Genomic DNA, 21,727 nt, shown 5'->3' on the forward strand with positions numbered 1-21,727 from the left:
TAGGTTACTAGCTGGATCATAGGCGAGGGTTACTACTTTCATTTCCGCAGTACTGTAGGCAATACTATTTCCTTTACCCGGAAAGTCTTCCCTCCTCATTCCTCAAAACTCTGCCGCTCTATGCTATACATTTCAAGACGCTCTACCTTTGGAGAGGAGTAATGATTTTTTTCCTTTCTGCTACCAACGCCCACATATACTTACTCTTTATACTAACATGCATTTTTCAGATATTAAACACCCATATGCAGAGGCACTGTACTAGGTGCTGGAGTTATGATTACTCCCTGCCAATGTAATAGTCATATATGTGTAAATGTATGGAAATAATACTAAATAATAAATGTACAAATGTACAAAAATATAATATAAAAATAAATGCACAGAAGAATGTATGAGAATACACACACACAGAAACTAACGCTGCATGTTCATGTTTAATCTCAGTCTTTCAAAGATAGCTTCTCTGCCCTTCTAACCTTTCTGCAAGAATAATGCTGGTAGTTTCTTTCTTTTTGAGGCAGGGTCTCACTCTCTCACCCAGGCTGGAATACAGTGGCATAATCACTGCAACCTCTACCTCCTGGGTTCATGCGATCCTCCTGACTCAGCCTCCTGAGTAGCTGGGACTACAGGCGTGTGCCACCGTGCGTGGTTAATTTTTCTGTTTTTTATGGAGATGGGGTTTTGCCATGTTGCCCAGGCTGGTCTTGAACCCCTCGGTTCAAGAGATTCACCCACCTCAGCCTCCCAAAGTGCTGGAATTACAGGCATGAGCCACCACCCCCAGCAATGCTGGTAGTTTCATCTGATGACTTCCAGAAGAAATAAACTAGAGGTATTTTTCTCTTGGCCACCTACTCAGCAAGAGAGTATCCCACACCCTACACATGAAACCCTTAAATGAGGAGGCAGAATGCCCCTTTATAGCGTGAGACTTCTTGCCAGTAAGCGGCTAACACCCTGCATAACTTAGGGAGGTGAAAAGAGTTTAGTCATTTACCCACAGGCACACAACTATTTTCTCAGCCAAAATAGGATTCATTTAAGGTAAAGCATCTGTGACAGGGAGAGGATTTGATAGAGATCCAGGTCAAGACTGGGAGTTATGCATTATGCTCCTTTTTAAGTGCTTTTATCCATTTATTTTACTTTCTTAGAAATAGTCTTTTTCTTCCAGAAGGTGAATGCTGTGATTTCTTTACAACCTTGCCATTCTTAGTTTCCAGTGGTTCCATCATCAGGTTGTAATTCGACAAGTAGCTGGGGTGGGTGCCTTCTGTGTGGAGCTAGTTTTGCAATAGGCCGTGTGAAATAGGCAAGAAGCTGTTAGGAGAACAGATCTCTAAACCCCATGGGACTGAAAGGACCAAGTAAACACTGTATGAACGGAGGTGACAGTACATCTGTAGGGGTTCAGAGAAGGAGGAGTCAGTGTGAGCTGGGAAGGTCTGGAAAGATATGAGACTCGAGGTCATTGAAGGATGATGGGTGGAGATTTATGGAAGGAGGCAAAGAGGGCGGGCATTCCATATCTAGTAAGCTTTCCCTCATTCCTAATTTCACGCATTCCTACCTGGCTGTGACGATCATTGCCCTCTGCTGATGTCTTTCCTGAGTTCGTAGGAATTCTACAAACCTCACGAAGAGGATTTCGAAGGCAGGAGTGGTCTGCTTCCTCATTCCATGTATTTTTTCTTCCTGGAAAGACAGATAAAGGGATGGATGTTGACCAGACAAAATAAGATGGAGTCAACCCCTCACCACTCCTCTCCTGCTTTAAATTCAGAAATATTTCTAACATATTTTACCAACTAGAGATGTCTGATTTTCAAGTGTAAAACACTCTCTAGATGTGTTAAGCGGCCTCAGCTCTTCTTTGGAGTGCAGTGACTTTAATTAGATTAGCATTTAGCTGTTACCAAGAACTCTGGAAATGGGAATTTTATTTGGGGCAGAAAGAAGGAAGATAGAATTCTGAGCAGGGTCAGGAAAAGATTCTTAAATTGGCTGCCTCAGTGGCTGTACTTAAGATCATCATGGCCAGTCGGGGAAGTTGTAAATGTCAGTCTTCCCATCTCTTAAGGTCCCCTCAGTCTGGGCTGATCAAGTCTGAGTTCTTGGATCAGTCCACTGGCTTTCCAACCAATCTCCCTAGGAGAAAGAAAAGAGAAGATGGTATTCAGATGAAGTGGTGAAGACATATATATAAACCTCCATCTTCTCCATAACACATGGGAGATGTTTCTGTGTAAGTGTGTAAGTTAGTACATGATGAAGGACGAACAGACAGATGTGAGACACTGTTGGAGTTCACAAAAGAGAGAGAGGCCAGGGCTGGCTGAGTTCTGTCTGGCTGTGGCCCCTGGAGTCCTTCCAAGCCAGCTTTATGTGCTCTCCTCCCATCTGCCTTGACCCCTCCCAGGCTGTGGAGAACTTTATCTACTCCTGCGCTGGCTGCTGCGTGGCCACGTACGTCTTGGGCATCTGTGACCGACATAACGACAACATCATGCTGAAGACCACTGGTCACATGTTCCACATTGATTTTGGCCGCTTCCTGGGCCATGCCCAGATGTTTGGCAACATCAAGCGGTAAGTGATCTCCTGAAGCCAGGGTGTGAGTGGAGGGCAAGGAGGTGAGCAACAGTGGTTCAGAGCTGGGACACAAGCCCATGACGGAAGCAGCTGGGCCTCAGTTCATGGTCCCAGGGCTGAGCAGCATTGGAGGAGAGAAGACTGATAAAGAGGTCAAGTCCTTGCAGGGCCTTGCAGAAGAATGTGGGGACCAGCTGTTCTTCCCTACCAAGGACTGAACAAAGGGAAATGAACCCAAACTGTAGCAAAAAGGAACGCAATCAGATCTCCAGAAAAAAACATTGCCAGCTCACAGATAAGGAACCAATGAAGGATATAGAGATCTTTTAAGATTAAGGTAGGAAAGGAACAAAGAAAAAGTTAGAGCCCCATCTATCCAGTGTGTCCATGTGATCAGGGATGAGGGAAACTGACTCCTGATGCAGCCCATATGGTGGGCTTCCTCCTCCATGTTGACCTTCTACCTGTATGTTCCCCTTGGCTCAGGGACCGTGCCCCCTTTGTCTTCACCTCGGACATGGCGTATGTCATCAACGGGGGTGACAAGCCTTCCAGCCGCTTCCATGATTTTGTTGACCTTTGCTGCCAAGCCTACAACCTCATTCGCAAGCACACCCACCTCTTCCTCAACCTTCTGGGCCTGGTGAGGAGATCCATCCCTTTCCGAACACCTTCTTATTACCTGGCACCATCTTTAAGACTTCCCTGTCTTGCTGCAGAGGGTTTCTAGAGATTTACCTCTCTGAGCCCCAACTGAATACCTGCCTGCTCTAGATAAAGGCAGGGACCCAGACTACCTGAGGACAATGATGTCTGTGTAGGTGTCTGACTCCCTGCTCCAGCCCCTCAGTTCCTGTGGCCCTCCGGCCACTGCCCACAGCATCTGTCTACCACCCTCTAGAAGGGTTAGGGAGCCTAGCTGTAGAAAACCTTGCCTAAGGGTGGTGAAGCAGCAAGAACTCTCTGTTGTTACAGGCACCCTCTCTTCTTCTTTCTGCTCCTTCTAGATGTTGTCCTGTGGGATCCCTGAGCTCTCAGACCTGGAGGACCTCAAGTATGTGTACGATGCCCTGAGGCCTCAGGACACAGAGGCCAATGCCACTACCTACTTCACTAGGTAACATGATTCCCTAAGCGAATCAGCACTGCCCACCCTGAGTAATTCCCAGCCCACTGGATTGGCAGGAGGAGGACTGGGGAAAGGTAAAAGGCTTAGCTCAGATGCTAGAGCCTAGAACTGACCACGTGGATATATTGTCCCAACTTTGCCCGTGATTTAGGTAAATCATTTTGCTTCTCTCAGCCTTGGTTTCCCATCTGTGTTTTGATGCTACCCTTTGCACACAAGAGTATTTGCCATCACTCTTATCTACATTCTCACCAGGTCCCAGTCAAATATTTTGTCTGTGGGGCAATGTATAATGTGGCTTTTGTAATAATTTTTAACTTTCTTGGTCAGACCCTTCCCCCTTGCCAAAATGTAGAGTTCCATGATTCAGTTTCCTTATATTTGACAATGTTTTTAGGCACGCTGTGTGTGAGAGCAAGGATGCGTTTATCTATGAATGCCTACAAAATGTTGTCCACGCAGATAATGTTCTCCACTCTTTTTGGAACTCAGAGAATTAAACTTTCTCTGTTAGGTCTCCTAACACAGGACCTCTCCCTCTGAATTGAAATCTCTAGATTCAACAGTGCTTGGTGAGGTTCTATTGTACTGAACCTTGAAATTTTTTGACCATGATATTTAGACATTTACACAGGGTTCCTAGTTCCTTTCTATCTTGGTTTGATGGTCTTTGGCTCAGGTGGGCAGCCAGGGGAGGAGATAAGACCCTAGGGTTCACATGAGCAAATCGCATGAGATAATTGTGTGCCAATCATTTGCTTTATGGGGATATGACACAGAAAAATGGTTTGTCTGAGCTGAGCTGATTGTTAGTCTCAGTAGTCAGGAATATTCCTTGGAACACCCCTGTCGAGGCAGCAGGATTTTGGGTTCATAGTTATATCCTCTTTTCTCATCCTCCTGCCAGGTTGATTGAGTCCAGCCTGGGCAGTGTAGCCACAAAGCTCAATTTTTTCATCCATAATCTGGCTCAGATGAAGTTCACGGGCTCAGATGACCGGCTGACCCTCTCCTTTGCCTCCCGAACACACACTCTCAAGAGCTCTGGCCGAATCAGTGATGTTTTCCTCTGCCGCCATGAGAAAATCTTCCACCCCAACAAAGGCTATGTAAGTGTTTTCTCCAATCTGACCCCCTTTCTTGCTCTCTGCTGACCCTGGTTTATTGGGGTCCTGACTTTTTTCACACTTGCACAGTGGGCACAGGAGTTGACCAAGCGTCCTGTGCTGGGAGCAGTCCTGGACCACTTCCCTCTCCTTTGCTCACGTGACCTGCCTAGAATTGGGGAACTGAATTGAATGGTTATTCCCTCTGAGTCAAGGATCCTGGCGACGTATGTGGGAAGTCTGCTTTTAGATTCCTGTGTATGTGCTATCATCTGTCTCCACTGGAGAGACTCTTGCCCTCTTCCTTCTGGAACGTGCCCCTCCCCTCAGCACATACATACACTTCCAGACCTTTCCTACCCCCTTCACTGGGTGCAGAGTGCTCGGCAGGTACACCCTAAGATCTGGACCTTTGCAGATATATGTGGTAAAGGTGATGCGAGAGAACACTCACGAGGCCACCTATATCCAGCGGACCTTTGAGGAGTTCCAGGAATTACACAATAAGCTGCGGCTGCTCTTCCCTTCTTCCCACTTGCCCAGGTAGCTGCCCCCTTTACCATCTGCACAGAGGGATGTGGGGGAGGGGGAAAGGATACGGGATGGGAGTTGGGCAGGACTGCAGGGGCAGAAAATACCCTTTTGGACTAAAGATCTGCCTGCTTTGCTTGGCCTGGTATGGAGTTTGATGACAAGTGCTCCCCCTGCTGGCCAAGCTCTCCTTGCACGCAAGAGCTCTCACTCCGGGCCCCCTGACCAGAAGGGAAGGCATGGTGAATTCGATGTGTCAAAATTTCTAATTTTTGGCCAGGCGCGGTGGCTCAAGCCTGTAATCCCAGCACTTTGGGAGGCCGAGGCGGGTGGATCACGAGGTCAGGAGAGATCGAGACCATCCTGGCTAACATGGTGAAACCCCGTCTCTACTAAAAATACAAAAACTAGCCGGGCGTGGTGGCGGGCCTGTAGCCCAGCTACTCGGGAGGCCGAGGAGAATGGCGGAATCCCGAGAGGCGTGGAGCTTGCAGTGAGCCGGTGGATCGCGCTACCTCGCACTCCAGCCAGGGTGACACAGCCGACTCTGTCTCAAAAAAAAAATTTCTAATTTTTTAGAGTTACACCATTTTTCAAATGGATAAGCAAAATGTCATATGTACATACAGTGGGATATTATTCAGCATTTAAAATGGAGGGAAATTTCGACACGGGTAACAACGTGGATGGACCTTGAGGACATTCTGCTAAGTGAAATAAGCCAGTCACAAAAAGACGAAAACGGCGTGATTCCACTTATCGGAGTTACCTGGAGTAGTCAGATTCCTAGAGACAGAAAGTAGAAAGCTAGTTACCCAGGTCTGAGGGGAGGGAGGTGTGGTTGTTTTAATGGATACAGAGCTTCAGTTTTGCAAGATGAAAAGAGCTATGAAGTTGGATAGTGGCGATGGTTGCACAACAATGTGAATATGGTTAATTCCACAGAACCGTACACTTAAAAATGGTTAAGATGGCAAATTTTATGTTATATGTATTTTACTGCAATTTTTAAAAAAACTACTTTTCAGGCTGGGTGCAGTGGCTCATGCCTGTAATCCCAGCACTTTGGGAGGCCGAGGTGGGCAGATTGCCTGAGGTCAGGAGTTCGAGAGCAGCCTGGCCAACATGGTGAAACCCCATCTCTGCTAAAAATACAAAAATTAGCATGGTGGCATGCTTTTATAATCCCAGCTACTCAGGAGGCTGAGGCAGGAGAATTGCTTGAACCCAGGAGGCACAGGTTGCAGTGAGCTGAGATTACGTGACTGCACTCCAGCCTGGGCGACAAAGTGAGACTCAGTCTCAAAACAAACATACAACTTTTTAAATGAATTTTTTGGCTGGGTGCAGTGGCTCACACCCATAATCCCAGCACTTTGGCAGGCAGAGGCGGGCAGATCATGAGCTAAGGTGTTCGAGACCAGCCTGGCCAACATGGTGAAACCCCCCTCTACTAAAAATACAAAAATTAGCTGGGCGCAATCGTGTGTGCCTGTAATCCCAGCTACTGGGGAGGCTGAGGCAGGAGAATCGCTTGAACCCGGGTGGTGGAGGTTGCAGTGAGCCGAGATTGCGCCACTGTACTCCAGCCTGGGCAACAGAGCAAGACTCCATCTCAGAAAAAAAAAAAAAAAGGATTTTTACTTTGATAGGAGAAACTGAGGGCTCCCAAGGCATTTCTGGGGAGCCACAGGACTCTGGCCAGCTGTTTGGTTTTCTTGTCTGGGGTCCTTGGGAATGTAGGTGTAAGATGCTGAGCAGGTGTCAGACCTGGGCACAGATGTGCAGCACAGGAGGAATTGTGAGGGTCCCTAGAAATGAAGGCTGCTGGGAAATGGGTGCTAGGGGACTCGAAATGCAAATGAAATGTGTGAAAAAAGCCCACTGTGTCCATTTTCTTTCCCCATCTTCACGTCCTGCATCCCTGCTGCCTACGCTGCCTACGCTGCCACGCCAGCTTCCCTAGTCGCTTCGTGATCGGCCGCTCCCGGGGAGAGGCGGTGGCCGAGCGGCGGAGGGAGGAGCTAAACGGTTACATCTGGCACTTGATCCACGCAGCCCCTGAGGTGGCCGAGGTGGGTGGGCTTGCCTGTCCTCCTGGCTGTCCAGGCTGGTGGGGGTGGTTAGGGAGGCAGGGGTGGAAGCATCCAGAGCCACTAGGAGTCAGGAACAGGACTCGGCACTTCGGGGTCTGTGGGCTGAATGACCAGTGCTCTAGTCTGCAGAAGACAGGAGGCGGGTGGGTCCAGCCTCACAGGGTTATGCACAGAAATGCAATTAAACAGAAACGTGAATGCATCTAGGCACATGGTCTGAGAGTGATGAGAATGAGCAGAGCCTCAGAAAGGAAGGCTTCTCCTTGAGGAAAAAATTTTTTGAGCAGGTTGAGTATGTATTATCAACCTAGATTTTGTTTTAAAACAAGTAGTATTATAATGGCCCTAACAAAGTCATGAGGAATCCTATTATTAAATACTTTAACAAATCATCTGACCCTATTGTCCATGTTTCCTTCCTATTTGTCCATATGCAAGCATGATATTTACAGTTTTATAGTGGTCATAGCTTAAGTATAACTCTAGATTCTGAGCTTTTTTTTCCTTAGCGTTTATAGTATGCATATGCTATAACTTTCAATATCTGCTCCCCCAAACACCAACTTGCAGTACCATATTCTTAACCATTTTATTTTTGCAAGATATTTAGAGTATGTCTTTTTTTTCCCAGTATTAATGTTCAAGTGAGTATTTTCACACAGTTTGTTTGTTTTCTGAGACAGGATCTTGCCCTGTCATTCAGTCTGGAGTGTGGTGGCATAATCACAGCTCACTGCAGCCTCGACCTCCCAGGCTCAAGTGATCCTCCCACCTTAGCCTCCTGAGTAGCTGGGACTATAGGCATGGGCCACCACACCCTGCTAGTTTTTGTATTTTTTTTGTAAAGATAGGGTTTCACTGTGTTACCAGGCTGGTCGCAGACTCCTGAGCTCAAGCAATCCTCTGGCCTCAGCCTCCCAAAATGCTGGAATTACAGGCATGAACCACTGCACTCAGCCTGTTTTTTCTTTTTAAACTTTTTAGTATTAAAACTTTAAAACATGCAGAAAAGTAGAGAAACAATATAATTAGCACCTCTATATCTATCACCTAAATAGTTAACATTTTGCTATATTTGCTTCATCTATATTTTAGGAAATATTTTAAAATAAATTACAGGCTGGGTGCAGTGGCTCACGCCTGTAATCTTAGCACTTTGGGAGGCCGAGGCAGGTGGATCACCTGTGATTAGGAATTTGAGACCAGCCTAGCCAACATGTCTCTACTAAAAATATAAACATTAGCTGGGCGTGGTGGCGCACGCCTGTAATCTCATCTACTTGGGAGGCTGAGGTTGCAGTGAGCTAAGATTGCGCCACTGCACTGCAGCCTGGGCGTCAAAGCAAGACTCCATCTCAAACAAACAAACAAACAAAAAAGTAAATTACAGACATCATAATACTGTACCCCCTAAATAGTATGCATCTCTAAACAATAAAGCCTCATTTTTAACATAACTACAGTATTATTGTATTATCCAGTACATAGTCCATATTCAGAATTTCCCTATCATCCCCCAAATTCCTTTTACTGTTGGCTTGTTAGAGCTATAATCCACATAAGAACTGCATGTTGTTGGTTGTTATATTTCCTAAGTCTTTTTACATCTGGAACAGTCCCCTTCCTTTTTGTATTGGGCCATTGTCTTATTGAAGAATGGCCCTGTTTCTGATTCTGTTCCAGTGTGATTTGGTGTACACCTTCTTCCACCCACTGCCTCGGGATGAGAAGGCTATGGGCACCAGCTCAGCTCCTAAGTCCTCAGGTACAGTATCTTCTCTGAGACCTTCCTGCCAACTCCTCTGAACTACCCCAAGGGTAACTGCTTCTGCCCCAACCTCTTCTCAGTTCTCTCTCCTTGACTTGCCTCCTGTTCCTTTTCTTACTCTCCGGGGAATCTAGTTTCCTACTCAGGCTGGGGGGTCCATAGCTCCTTACCTGGGTTCCCCACAGGGTGGATATTCAGTTGATTGTATCCTCAGACCCATCCCAACCCAGTTAACTCTAATCACATTCAGACTACACTTATGTAGATGCCTCATGAGTATCAGGAACCTGACGTGGAGAGGCTGGGGCAAGGGGGCTCAGAAAGAAAACAGAAACCCCTGCCTGGCCTCTTGACCCTTCTTGGTTTCGTTTGTCCCTACAGATGGCACGTGGGCCCGGCCCGTCGGAAAGGTGGGAGGGGAGGTGAAGCTGTCCATCTCCTACAAAAACAATAAACTCTTCATTATGGTGATGCATATTCGGGGCTTGGTAAGTGCCTGCACAGCCCTGATTTTTTTTTTTTTTTCTTTTTTAATCTTTCTTGAGCTACTTTTTTGTCTGGGCAGACCTTCTCTGCCCCATGTCATACAGGTAACCACCACAGTCTATTGAGCATCCACCATGGACCTATAACCATAGCAAGCCTATGGTTTGACCAGGCAATACATGATACAGCTTTTTGTAGCTGTGGTCTTTGACAAGTAACCTAATCATTCTGAGCCTCATTAGAATGAGGAAAATGTTAGCACCTACCTCATAGAGTCATTATGGGGATTAAATGAGATAATGCTTGTGGAATACTTAACACCATGCCTGGTTTTATTAGAATAATGATTATTATCGTAATTATCATAAGGGAGAGGCCCAAGGGGCTCATTACCTGGCTATAATGATTCAGCAGCCAAGTGATGTCCTTTGAACATGATCAAGGCAGTATATAATGACTAAATTTTTGGTATGAGTTTTAAGAACATTGTGACTAGAAGAGGAAGGGAACTTTTTTTTTTTTTTTGGGTTGGAGTTTTGCTCTGTCACCCAGGCTGGAGTGCAGTGGCGTGATCTTGGCTTACTGCAACCTCCTGGGTTCGAGCGATTTTCCTGCCTCAGCCTGAGTAACCGGGACTACAGGCACATGCCACTACACCTGGCTAATTTTTGTATTTTTTTAAATTAGAGATCGGGTTTCATCATGTTAGCTAGACTGGTCTCAAATGCCTGACTTCAGGTGATCCACCCACCTCAGCTTCCCAAAGTGCTGGGATTACAGGTGTGAGCCACCATACCCAGCCAGGAAGGGAACTTGAATACTTGCATTGTGCTGTATCCTATGTTAGGCATTTTGTGTAGGTTGGGGCAGTGGGATATGGCAGGAGGAGCATGAACATTCATCCATGTATTCTTCATTCATTCAATAAATGTTTGAGTGCCTGCTGTATGCTGATACATTAGCTCTGGGTGTGGGGAAAAACAAAACAAAATCCCTGCCCTCAGGGGGCTTACATTCTAGTTGGAAAGGGCAGACAGGCAGATAAGTAAAATATATGGCATAGAAGATGGTAGTAAGAGCTATGGCAAGAAATAAAGCAGAGAAGGAATGCTAGGATGGAATGAAGGGAGTGGAATTTGCAGAGTGGTCAGGGAAGGCCTCATTGCTGAGGAGGTGTCTTAGCAAGTTGAAGAAGGTGAGGGAGGGAGCCATGTTTATGCATCTGAGGGCAGACTGTCCCAGGCAAAGGGAGCAGTTAGATCCGACAGCCCAAAGCTGGGAGCCTGCCAGGGGTGCGTCAGAAACAGCAAGGGGCCAGTGGCTGAAGCCGATGGAGCAAAGTCGAGAGGAGTGGATGATGAGGTTGGAGAGGGTATGATGGACCAGCACCTTACCCCGATAGTAAGAACCCTGGCCTTTTCCCTGAATGAGATGGGTTTTGAGCAGAGGCGTGACATGATCTGACTTAGGTTTTAAAAGGATCAGGCTGGGTGTATCACTAGTTGGCTGCCCTTGAGCAAGCAACTCAATCTCTCTGACTCATATCTCTACCTCTTAGGGGTTAAGTGGACCAAATGACAAAATAGACAAGGATAGTAGATATGGCAGGAAGATACCTGGGAACATGATGTTTCACTCAAAACAGAGCACATTATGGGATGTCCCGAGGATTTGGATAAAAAGTATAGACTTGATATCATAGACAAATCAATTGATGTTTTAATAGGACACAATGTTATCATGGTAGATATTTTTATCAGAATGGAGTGAGCTTGAAAGCAGACAAATAAACTAGTCGTGTATTGCAAGACGCCAGATGGCAGATGAGAGTCTGGATCAGAGTGTGATCACGGGAATGGTGATGAAGAGACAGATGTTAAAAATCTTAACATTTTTTGGTTCTCATTCTGTTGTAGCAACTGCTCCAGGATGGAAATGACCCTGACCCCTATGTGAAAATTTACCTCCTTCCTGACCCTCAGAAAACCACTAAGAGGAAAACCAAAGTGGCCCGGAAAACCTGCAATCCTACCTACAATGAGATGGTGGGTGGGGAAAATGGTGGGGTAGGGCAGGGGTTGGCAACCTGCGCCTGTTCTCCTAGCTAAAGTCATATTGAAGACCGTATTAAGACGTCGTATTAAGAACACAGCTGTACTTTCTGATTTAGGTTTTGCCTGTGGCTGCTTTCATGTTGCAATGGCAGGATTGAGTAGTAACATAGACCATGTGGCTTATCAAGCCTAAAAATATTTACTGTCTGTCCCCTTACATAAAGAGTTTGCCAGCCCTTTTGGGCTGGGATTTCCTGGCTGGGGTCTGGCCCTATCCTGTGGGAAGGAGAAGCCTGCTGGTCCTGTGCTGAAAATGAGCAGTGGCCCCAATACAAAGCCCTCACCTGCTTGAACTCTGAGCAAAGAACAGAGTTCATTAATGCTTCCCTTGGAGTCTGTGTACCTTGTGTACCTTCTGTATGACCTGGGACTCTGCAGGGTCAGTGCTAGCCTCAGCTGGATCAACCCCCAACAGACTTTACCATCTCTCTCTCTCAGGTTCCCTCTGGATTCTTCTTGTTCCTTCTCTCACCACTTCCCTCACCCATCTCTGTTTGCAGTTGGTATATGATGGGATCCCCAAGGGAGACCTGCAGCAGCGGGAGCTCCAGCTGAGTGTGCTGAGTGAGCAGGGATTCTGGGAGAACGTCCTCCTCGGTGAGGTGAACATCCGCCTGCGAGAGCTGGACCTGGCTCAGGAGAAGACTGGCTGGTTTGCACTGGGATCTCGAAGCCATGGCACCTTGTGAGCCCAGCAGAGCCACCACCCAGGATCCCAGGCTGGTGGTGGGAGCTGGAGGAGAGGACTCTCCCCTGCGAGACTCTTCCTTGTGAAGGGCCAGGGCCCTGGGCGGGCCCCCTGCTCGGTCCAGGTGATTCTGGCCTTTGTAGTAGGAGGCAGGGAGAGTAAGACATGCTCTGCTGTCTCTTCCTCTGGAGACTGAACTGGGTTGGTTGTGATGAGCAGCCCCTTGGAGGCTGTGAGGTTGCAGCAAAGTTTTAAGTTTACCTTGTGTCAAGGGAGCAATGCTTGGTTTGGGGAGTGTGTGGGGTGGGCTGTATGAAGTAGCATTTTGGGGGTGGGTGGGCGGATATCTTTATTTTTATTTTTAAAAAATGAAATAGTGATGTTGTCCTAACTGGGACAGGAAGCCTTGCGAGAAGGGACATACCTATGCCCCAGAAGGCAAGAGAGGAAGACTATTTGGACTTTTTGTATGATTAAGGTTCTTATTGGACTTTTCCCTAGGTTTTTTTTTTGTTGTTGTTGTTGTTTTGTTTTCTAGCTATAGGAACTATTAGGGGAGGGGCCCAGTGGGTCCTCGGCCAGAGCCCTCTCTAATGACAGGTTGGGGAGGGCTGGGGAGGGCTGCCTGTGCTGGACTGAGGCTTGCGCCACTGGGCCTTTCTGATTTTGCCTCCAAAGGAGAGCGCTGTGATACCTACATGTGTAAGGAAGGGCCTTCCGTGTTGGGGTTCTGCCAAGGACCCGTATTCAGGGACCCATGCTCTTTTTGGGGGACTTTTCCTTTTGTCTTCCCTACTTTATTAGGACTTGCCCTGAATACCATTTTCTACTCCTTGCCCCTTCATTCTCCCGGCCCTTCTGGGAGTCAGCTGGTCTCTATGAATAGGCTGGGGGTGCTTCCCCATAGGTCTCTCCCTTCATTTCTCTCTGGTGGGACAAAATGCTGACTTAGTCCTTAGATGTAGTTTCACCCAAGAGCATCTTGGCCCTAGGAAGAGGTCCCTGGGCTGCAGATGCCACTGTGACTGCTTGCTAGGTAGCCTCTGGAAAACATTCACCATCCATCACTCCCCACTTCTTTCTGCTGTGCTGCTTCCCTCCCAAACTCCATTTCTGTCACCCTTTTTATAAGACTTTTCCTCATTCTGTGGGGCCATAAACCTATTTAGTCTGGAGCCAAAGGGATGCCCTATCTGAAGGAAAGGGGCATGGGGTGGGGGATTCCATCAAAACTGTTATTTTTTGCCCCATGATTTTTCTTTGGTCAGTAGGAGGCTGGATTGGAGTGGTGATTATTCCCCTGGAGCTAAGCTCAGGAGCCCAAAGGGAGAGACTGAGACTGAGTCTCTTATCTCTTCATATTCTTTATTCCCTACCAGATGGTGTTTTTTTTTTTTTTAATTTTTTCTGGAGACAGAGTCTCGCTCTGTCACCAGGCTGGAGTGCAGTGGCATGATCTCGGCTCACTGCAACCTCTGCCTCCCAGGTTCAAGCGATTCTCCTACCCCAGCCTCCTAAGTACCTTGGAATACAGGCATGCACCACCACGCCCAGCTAATTTTTTGTATTTTTAGTAGAGATGGGGTTTCACCATGTTGGCCAGGCTGGTCTCGATCTCTTGACCTCGTGATCTGCCTGCCTTGGCCTCCCAAAGTGCTGGGATTACAGGTGTGAGCCACCACGCCCGGCCCCAGATGGATTTTACATTTGCTCTTTTGTGTTTCACTCCAAAGGGTTGTCTTCCTTGCCAAAAAGAGGGAGGGACTTGGAATTTGATACAAACTTTTAAAACCAGAAGCGGCTGGATATTTCCCATGATTGGGAAAAGAGTGAAATGAGGACATTCTGTAAACTGTCCCTCCCTAATTCCAAGGATCAGAAACTCCCCGTTTTGCTGACTCATTCCATAACTGGAGAAAGAAGCTCCGTTGACCGAAGCCACAGGGCAGCACGGAAGTTTAAATTTTCTCTAAAATTAAAATGTCAAGGATAAAGCTGGCTGCTTCCGGTGGGGGGAAGGGGAGTGGGGAGTGGGTGGCGAAACTTTTCCAGATGAACGGACCATAAATGTGTTACTGGCTCTGTGCCTGTAGCTCATTTTATTATGACCCTGTATGCTCCTGATTTAAAGAGATCTGTGTACTGTTTACTTCCCACTTCCCAGAATCCCTTGTATCTCCTTTCTTGGGAATTGTATTTTCTAATAAATGACATTTGAGAAAAAAATGAAATGATAATTTTATTTATTTTTTTGACACAGGGTTTCTCTGTCGCCCAGGCTTGGAGTGCAGTGGTGAGATCTAGGCTCACTGCAACCTCCACCTCCTGGACTCCATCCATCCTCCCACCTCAGCCTTCCCAGTAGCTGGGACCACAGGTGCACATCACCATGCCTGGCTAATTTTTTTTATTCTTTGTAGAGACAGGGTTTTGCCATGTTTCCCAGGCTGGTCTTGAACTCCTGGGCTCAAGTGATCCACCTGCCTCAGCCTCCCATAATTTTTTTTTTTTTTTTTTTTGAGACGGAATCTTGCTCTGTCGCCCAGGCCGGAGTGCAGTGGTGCAATCTTGGCTCACTGCAAGCTCCGCCTCCCGAGTTCAAGTGATTCTCCTGCCTCAGCCTCCCGAGTAGCTGGGACTACAGGCGCCCACCACCACACCCGGCTAATTTTTTGTATTTTTAGTAGAGACGGGGTTTCACCCTGTTAGCCAGGATGGTCTCAATCTCCTGACCTCGTGATCTGCCCGTCTTGGCCTCCCAAAGTGCTGGGATTACAGGCGTGAGCCACTGCACCCAGCCAGCCTCCCATAATTTTTAAAAGTAATTTTTAGAAGAGACAAGGTTTTGCTACGTTGTGCAGGCTGGTCTTGAACTCCTGAGTCCAAGCAATCCTCTCACCTTGTCCTCCCAAAGTGTTGGGATTACAGGTGTGAGCCACTGCACCCAGCTGAAACTATCATTTTAAAGACTGGTTGATGTTTGGCCGGGCACAGTGGCTCATGCCTGTAATCCCAACACTTTGGGAGGCCGAGGTGGGTGGATCACCTGAGGTCAGGAGTTCAAGACCAGCTTGACCAACATAGTGAAACCCTGTCTCTACTAAAAATACAAAAATTAGCCAGGCATGGTGGCACACGCCTGTAATCTCAGCTACTCAGGAGGCTGAGGCAGGAGAATCACTTGAACCTGGGAGCTGGAGGTTGCAGTGAGCTGAGATTGTGCCATTGCACTCCAGCCTGGGCAGCAAGAGTGAAACTCCATCTCAAAAAAAAAAATTGGTTGATGTTCAGATGTTTACATTGAAACATCTGCTGGATGAGATGAAAATAATAGTAGTGGTTTTTTATACCACCAAATGGTAACTTTTATATGTACCAGTGCACTGCACTGACCATTTTCACATGTCAGCTAAATCTATCCTCACAACAACTTGATCAGGTGCGTACCATTACCCATTTTACAGATGAAGAAACTGAAGCTCAGAGGGATGAAGTAACTTGCCTGAGGGCACACAGCCAGTAAGTCATGGAGTTTGAACCCAGGTTTGTTGCACTCCAAACCTTGTGCAACACCTCCTAGGCAGTGTTTAATACAATCCCTTAAATAGGTCTAATTGATATTTCAGGTGCTTTTTATACATGATATCATTTTCCATTACAACTGCCCTGGACAGTAAGTATGGCTCATTCATGAATTCTGTCAACAAACATTCACAGTTCTTACCAGTGCTACCTAGTGGCATGCCTCCATTCATTAAAAAATACATTTGTGTTGAATGCATCCTGGCCCTGTATTAGGTACCAGACTAGGGCTTACCAAGGTAAATTAAGACAGTTCTCTGCATTTAAGAGGTTTCCTACCAGGGCTGGGTGTGGTAGCTCATGCCTGTAATCCCAGCACTTTGGGAGGCCGAGGTGGGCAGATCACGAGGTCAGGAGATTGAGACCGTCCTGGCTAACACAGTGAAACCCCATCTCTACTAAAAATACAAAAAATTAGCCGGGTGTGGTGGCAGGTGCCTATAATCCCAGCTACTTGGAAGGCTGAGGCAGGAGAATCGCTTGAATCCGGGAGGCAGAGGTTGCAGTGAGCCGAGATTGCGCCATTGCGCTCCAGCCTGGGCAAAAAGAGTGAAACTCTGTCTGAAAAAAAAAGAAGTTTACTATCTAGTAATATTTAACCAACTCCATTTTATAGGAGAAAAAAACTGAAACTTGAGATGCCTCGCAACTATCAAGCCACTACAGCATAACCATAGCCCGGAAGTGAACCCCCCAAGTGCAGGATGGAAGTGAAGTGACCCTTGTTCAAGCATTGTACCCAGAAGTCTCCAAAACTCTCCAGTGGGGAGTCATGTTTCATACTGGGGAATTGTGAGGGGGCTTCCAGGGGATTTTCCAGTAGTAAACAGTAGGAAGTGTTACCTGCTTTATTTCTAAGTGATCTTGAGGTATCACTGCAGTTCTGGGCAAGTCCCTTTGGACTTTTTAAAGGTTAGTACTTGAGTCTGCCAAGAGTCTTAGTGAAGGAAATTTCCTGGCCAAATGGGGTAGAAATCTGAACCCTCCTGAGGGAGTGGGAATGAGAGAGGTGGGGAATGAGAGAGAGGGGTTGCCCAAGGCGAAAAGAAACAAAAGCAGCCCAGGGGGCCCAGATTTCTGAGTTCAAAGAGAGGTGGCAAAAATGAAGCAGCCCAGCTTGCCGAGATTTGGGGAGCAAAGATTAGATTGGATTTGAAAGGTGAAAAAATAGCATTTTAAATTGGGAGAGAATTTTCTGGTGGCTGGGACTTGTCTAAAGTGTCTGATCAATTCAACTAACAACACTAATGGCTTACACTGGGTGAGGCGAGGTGTCAGGTACTGTGGCTACTCAGACAACAAAGGTGTGGATCCTGTCTTCAAGGAACTCAGTCTTTCAAGGGAAGCATGCATGGAAATCAATACAGTGCAGTGTGATATGGATAAGGTGGTATGTTAAGGGGCGGGGTGGGCAGAGTGGGCTTCAGAGAAGATATCTGCGTGTTAAAATCAATCAGAGCTTCAGGCTTTATTCTTAGGGTGATGGGGTTTTGAGAAAGGGAACTGCAGGGGCCAGGCACGGTGGCTCATGGCTATAATCACAGCACTTTGGGAGGCCAAGGCAGGCGGATCATCTGACATCAGGAGTTCGAGACCAGCCTGGCCAACCTGGTGAAACCCCATCTCTACTAAAAATACAAAAATTAGCCAGGTGTGGTGGTGAACGCCTGTAATCCCAGCTACTCAGGAAGCTGAGGCAGGCGAATCGCTTGAACCCAGGAAGTGGAGGTTGCAGTAAGCTGAGATAGCACCACTGCATTCTAGCCTGGGCAACAGAGAGAGACTCCATCTCAAAAAACAAACAAAAAAAACGGTAATGTCTAATTTATGTTAAGAGATCATTCTTCTGGCTGCTGTTTGAAGCAAAAATAGAAGCAGAAGAGGAGGCTATTGTAGTCCAGGAGGGAAATGATGGTAGCTTGGGGATGACGGAAAATGGTCAAATTCTGGATATATTTTGAAGGTAGAGCTGACAGGACTTGCTGATGGACTGCGTATAGAATTGAGGGAAAGGGGAGTTGAGGATGACTCCTCAGTGTGGAACCTCAGAATGTAGGCAGAGTCCTCTGGAGGAATTACTGGGAGTGGGGAGGTAGGTTCAGTAGAGCTGAATCAAGACTTCTGATTGTGTTAAGTTTGAGATATGTGATAGAAATCTAAGTGGAGAAGTAACAATGGAATCTGAAGCCCAGGGGAAGTCAGTCTGGAAGTTTAGATATGGAAGTCATCAGCATTGAGGTGGTGTTTAATTCCATGGAATGATACGAGATCACCCAGGTTAGAGAGGCATGTGGGTAGATTGAGGCCAACATTTAGAGGAGGAGGAGCAGGTCATGGTGTCCTGGCAACCTAAAGAAGTATGATCAGTTTCCTGGGGCTCCGGTAACAAAGTATTACAAACTGAGAGGCTTAAACAGCAATGTATTTCTGGAGGTTGGAAGTCCAAAATCAAGGTGTCAGCAAGGTTGATTCCTTGTGAGGGCTGTGAGAGAGTCTGTTCCATGTTTCTCTCCTGACTTTTGGAGGTTTGCTGGCAATCTGGAATTCCTTGGCTTATATATGCATCAACCCAATCTCTGCCTTCACATTGCTGTGGCATTCTCTCCGTGTGCATGCACGTGTCTGTGTCCAAATCTCCTCTTTTTATAAGGACGCTGTCATCTTGGATTAGAGCCCACCATAATGACCTCATCTTAACTTGATCATCTGCAAAGAACCTATTTCCAAATAAGATCACATTCACAGGTAGTAAGGGGGTTAGGATTTTACCGTTTGGGGGACACACTTCAACCCCTAACAGTCAAGAGGACTGAATACAGCAAAATGTTCTTGGTGACGTTGATAAGAGCTGCCTGAATGAGTGGTGGGGGTGAAAGTCACATTGGTGTAGGCTGGGGAGAGTATAGGTGAAGAGAAAGTGGAGACCATAAGCACCAACAACTCTCGAGAGGTTTCACTCTGGTGGTGCAGAAGCTTGGAGGGGTGTATATCTAGGGAGGGGTTTTTAAATTTTATTTATTATTATTTTTTTATTTACTTTTTTTGAGACAGAGTCTCGCTTTGTCACCCAGGCTGCAGGGTGGTGGTGAGCAGTCCTCCCTCCTCAACCTCCCGAGTAGCTGGGACTACAGGCATGAGCCACCAAGCCCAGTGAATTTTTTAAATTGTAGAGACAAGGTCTTGCTATGTTGTCCAGTCTGGTCTTGAACTCTTTGGCTCAAGCCCCCCGCCTTGGCCCCGCAAAGTGTAGGGATTACAGGCATAAGCCACCATGCTGGGTGGTCTTTTTATTTTTAATATAGGTGATATTAAGTTATGTTAATGTGAATGATCTAGTAGTGAGAGAAACATGTATTTTACTAGGGAGAAGTGATAAGAGAGGTCAGAATTATTCCTTGAGTAAAAATGGAGGGATTGCATCCAGGAGGCTTCTTGGGTTGTAGAGGGATTGAAGGCAGATTATGTGGGTCCAAATGCCAGTGGATTTGGTCAGGGAAAGATGAGGTGATTTATGTCCAGTTGTATCTGTTTTTTCTTGAAGTATGAGTGTGATCATAAACTGAGAATGTGTGTTTATGCGAAATGCTGGAAATTTGAAGAAAGAAGTATTGTGAGACAGTCTCAGAGTGTAGGAGAAGCAAAGCTTCTAGGGAACTGTGGTGGGAGTGTCTGGCATCGAGGAGATTTGTGATCACAAGTATGAAGTGAGTCACTCAGCATGCCTGAGCGATCTTCTTAAGCAATGATTAGCTGCAAGGGTGCAGGTGGAGAATGAGTGAGTAGTTGGATTTAACTAGGCTTGGACTTTTGCCAGGGAGTAGAAGGACAAGGGGGTAGTTTTAATACTGGATCATGGAAATTCACGCTGAGTAAAGAGGGAAATGAAGAGTGTGATGGATCACAAAAAGTGGTAAGAGCAATGGTTTGTGGTCTCTGAGGGGTTGACCGGCAGCTGAATAGGGATATCAGGGCAGTGCGGATTGGTAGGAGGCGGCAGCCAGAGTGGGAGATACTGGGATATCAGATTTTGGAGCTGGTGGTGACTCTGAAAAAATCAAGAGCCATATACCCTTTACCTCAGCCTGGCAAAGTCTTTTAAAATAAACAGAATTAACTGAGGTTTTAATTTTTTCCGGCCAAAGTGCCAGTCAGCTTGCCAACAGAAGGACTTTTTGTCTTCACCAGCCTGCACACGGCCTTGGCAACATGTTATCTCTGTGTACAGATCTGGCCTCCCTCTGCCCTCTTGCAGGCTTGGGAAGGCTGAGTCACACTTTTTTTTTTTTTTTTTTTTTTAAATTTTTTTTTTTTTTCTTTTTTTATACTTTAAGTTCTAGGGTACATGTGCATAACGTGCACGTTTGTTACATATGTATACTTGTGCCATGTTGCTGTGCTGCACCCATCAACTCGTCATTTACATCAGGTATAAATCCTATGCAATCCCTCCCCCCTCCCCCCTGAGTCACACTTTTCCAGCTGAGACGAACAAGGCAAAGTCACATATTCTCAGAGGCAGCTCTCAAATATTTTAATTTTTTAAACTTTTTTTCCATAAACTTGTAGGCTGTTGCTCAGGTTCCTTCCTTTCCCTCCCTTCTTGCCTTCTCCCCTCCCCCGTGCACTCTCTTCCCCCTCCCTTCCCTCCTTCCCTCCCCTCCTATAGTTCTTCCTTTCCTTTCCTTTCTTTCCTTTCTTCCTTCCCTTCCTTCCTTCTCCCTCCCTTCCTTCCTCCTTCCTTCCTTCCTCCTTCCTTCCTTTTTCCTTTCCTTCTTCCCCTTCCCTCCCTTCCTTCCTTCCTTCCCTTCCTTCTTTTTCTTTCTTTCTTCCTCTCTCTCTCTCTCTTTCTCTCCCTCCCTCCTCCCTCCTTCCCTTCCTTCCTTCCCCTCCCTCCCTTCCTTCCATTCTTCCTTTCCTTTCCTTTCCTTTTTTCTCTTTCTTTCTCTTTCTCTTTCTTTCCTTCCTTCCCTCCCTCCCTCTTTCTTCTTTCTTTTCTTTCTTACATCCCTTTTTCTTTCAAGACAGGGTCTCTGTCACCCAGACTGGAGTGTGGTGGCATGTTCTCAGCTCATGCAGCCTCAACCTCCTGGGCTCAAGTGATCCTCCCACCTCAACCTCCCGAGTGGCTGGGAACACAGGTGCACACCACCACACCTGGCGAATTTTTTGTAGAGACAGGGTTTTGCCATATGTTGTTCAGGCTGGTCTTGAACTCTTGGGCTCAAGCAGTTGGCCCACCTCCCAAGTGCTAGGATTACAGGTGTGAGCCACCATGCCTAGCCCAAATACTTTATGATTGCATTTTCCCTCTCTAGATCAACTTCTAACATAAAGAAGAATAAAAATTATATATCCAATGACTACATGGGGAAGGGGAGTTCCATTCAAGTAAGTTTTAAGAAATTGTTTTCAGGGGTATGTGATGTCAGTTGGTGACAAAGTTGACAGTGGAATGCAAGAGGCTTGGTCTTAAGGAAGATGACATTATTTTAAAGTATTATTACTCTTCTGTTCATTCAACAAACATTTATTGGGTGCCTATTATGTACCAGTCAACATACTACCTCAGTGGTTCTTAAACTTTTTGGTCTAAGAAAAAAGTTTATACTCTTAAAAATTATTGAGGGCC

General features: G+C 46.5%; 1 protein-coding gene across 2 annotated transcripts in view; it reads left to right on the forward strand.

Moving 5' to 3' along the window:
* PIK3C2B (phosphatidylinositol-4-phosphate 3-kinase catalytic subunit type 2 beta) overlaps positions 1 to 14,747 on the forward strand; it is a 70,311-nt gene extending 55,564 nt beyond the window's left edge. Inside the window, exons 24-33 of one of the 2 annotated variants that reach the window (XM_021928067.2) lie at positions 2,426 to 2,595; positions 3,085 to 3,241; positions 3,606 to 3,715; positions 4,635 to 4,836; positions 5,252 to 5,376; positions 7,322 to 7,439; positions 9,144 to 9,225; positions 9,610 to 9,716; positions 11,631 to 11,759; positions 12,329 to 14,747. In XM_021928067.2, coding sequence (XP_021783759.1) covers positions 2,426 to 2,595; positions 3,085 to 3,241; positions 3,606 to 3,715; positions 4,635 to 4,836; positions 5,252 to 5,376; positions 7,322 to 7,439; positions 9,144 to 9,225; positions 9,610 to 9,716; positions 11,631 to 11,759; positions 12,329 to 12,517 — 1,389 coding nt within the window. In that variant the 3' untranslated portion in view covers positions 12,518 to 14,747. The remainder of the gene's footprint in view (positions 1 to 2,425; positions 2,596 to 3,084; positions 3,242 to 3,605; positions 3,716 to 4,634; positions 4,837 to 5,251; positions 5,377 to 7,321; positions 7,440 to 9,143; positions 9,226 to 9,609; positions 9,717 to 11,630; positions 11,760 to 12,328) is intronic. The other variant, XR_638733.4, reaches the window with a different exon arrangement.
* Positions 14,748 to 21,727: the final 6,980 nt, after the last annotated feature.

The sequence above is a fragment of the Papio anubis genome, chromosome 1 (genome assembly GCF_008728515.1).
Source record: "Papio anubis isolate 15944 chromosome 1, Panubis1.0, whole genome shotgun sequence".
Taxonomy (NCBI): Eukaryota; Metazoa; Chordata; class Mammalia; order Primates; family Cercopithecidae; genus Papio; species Papio anubis.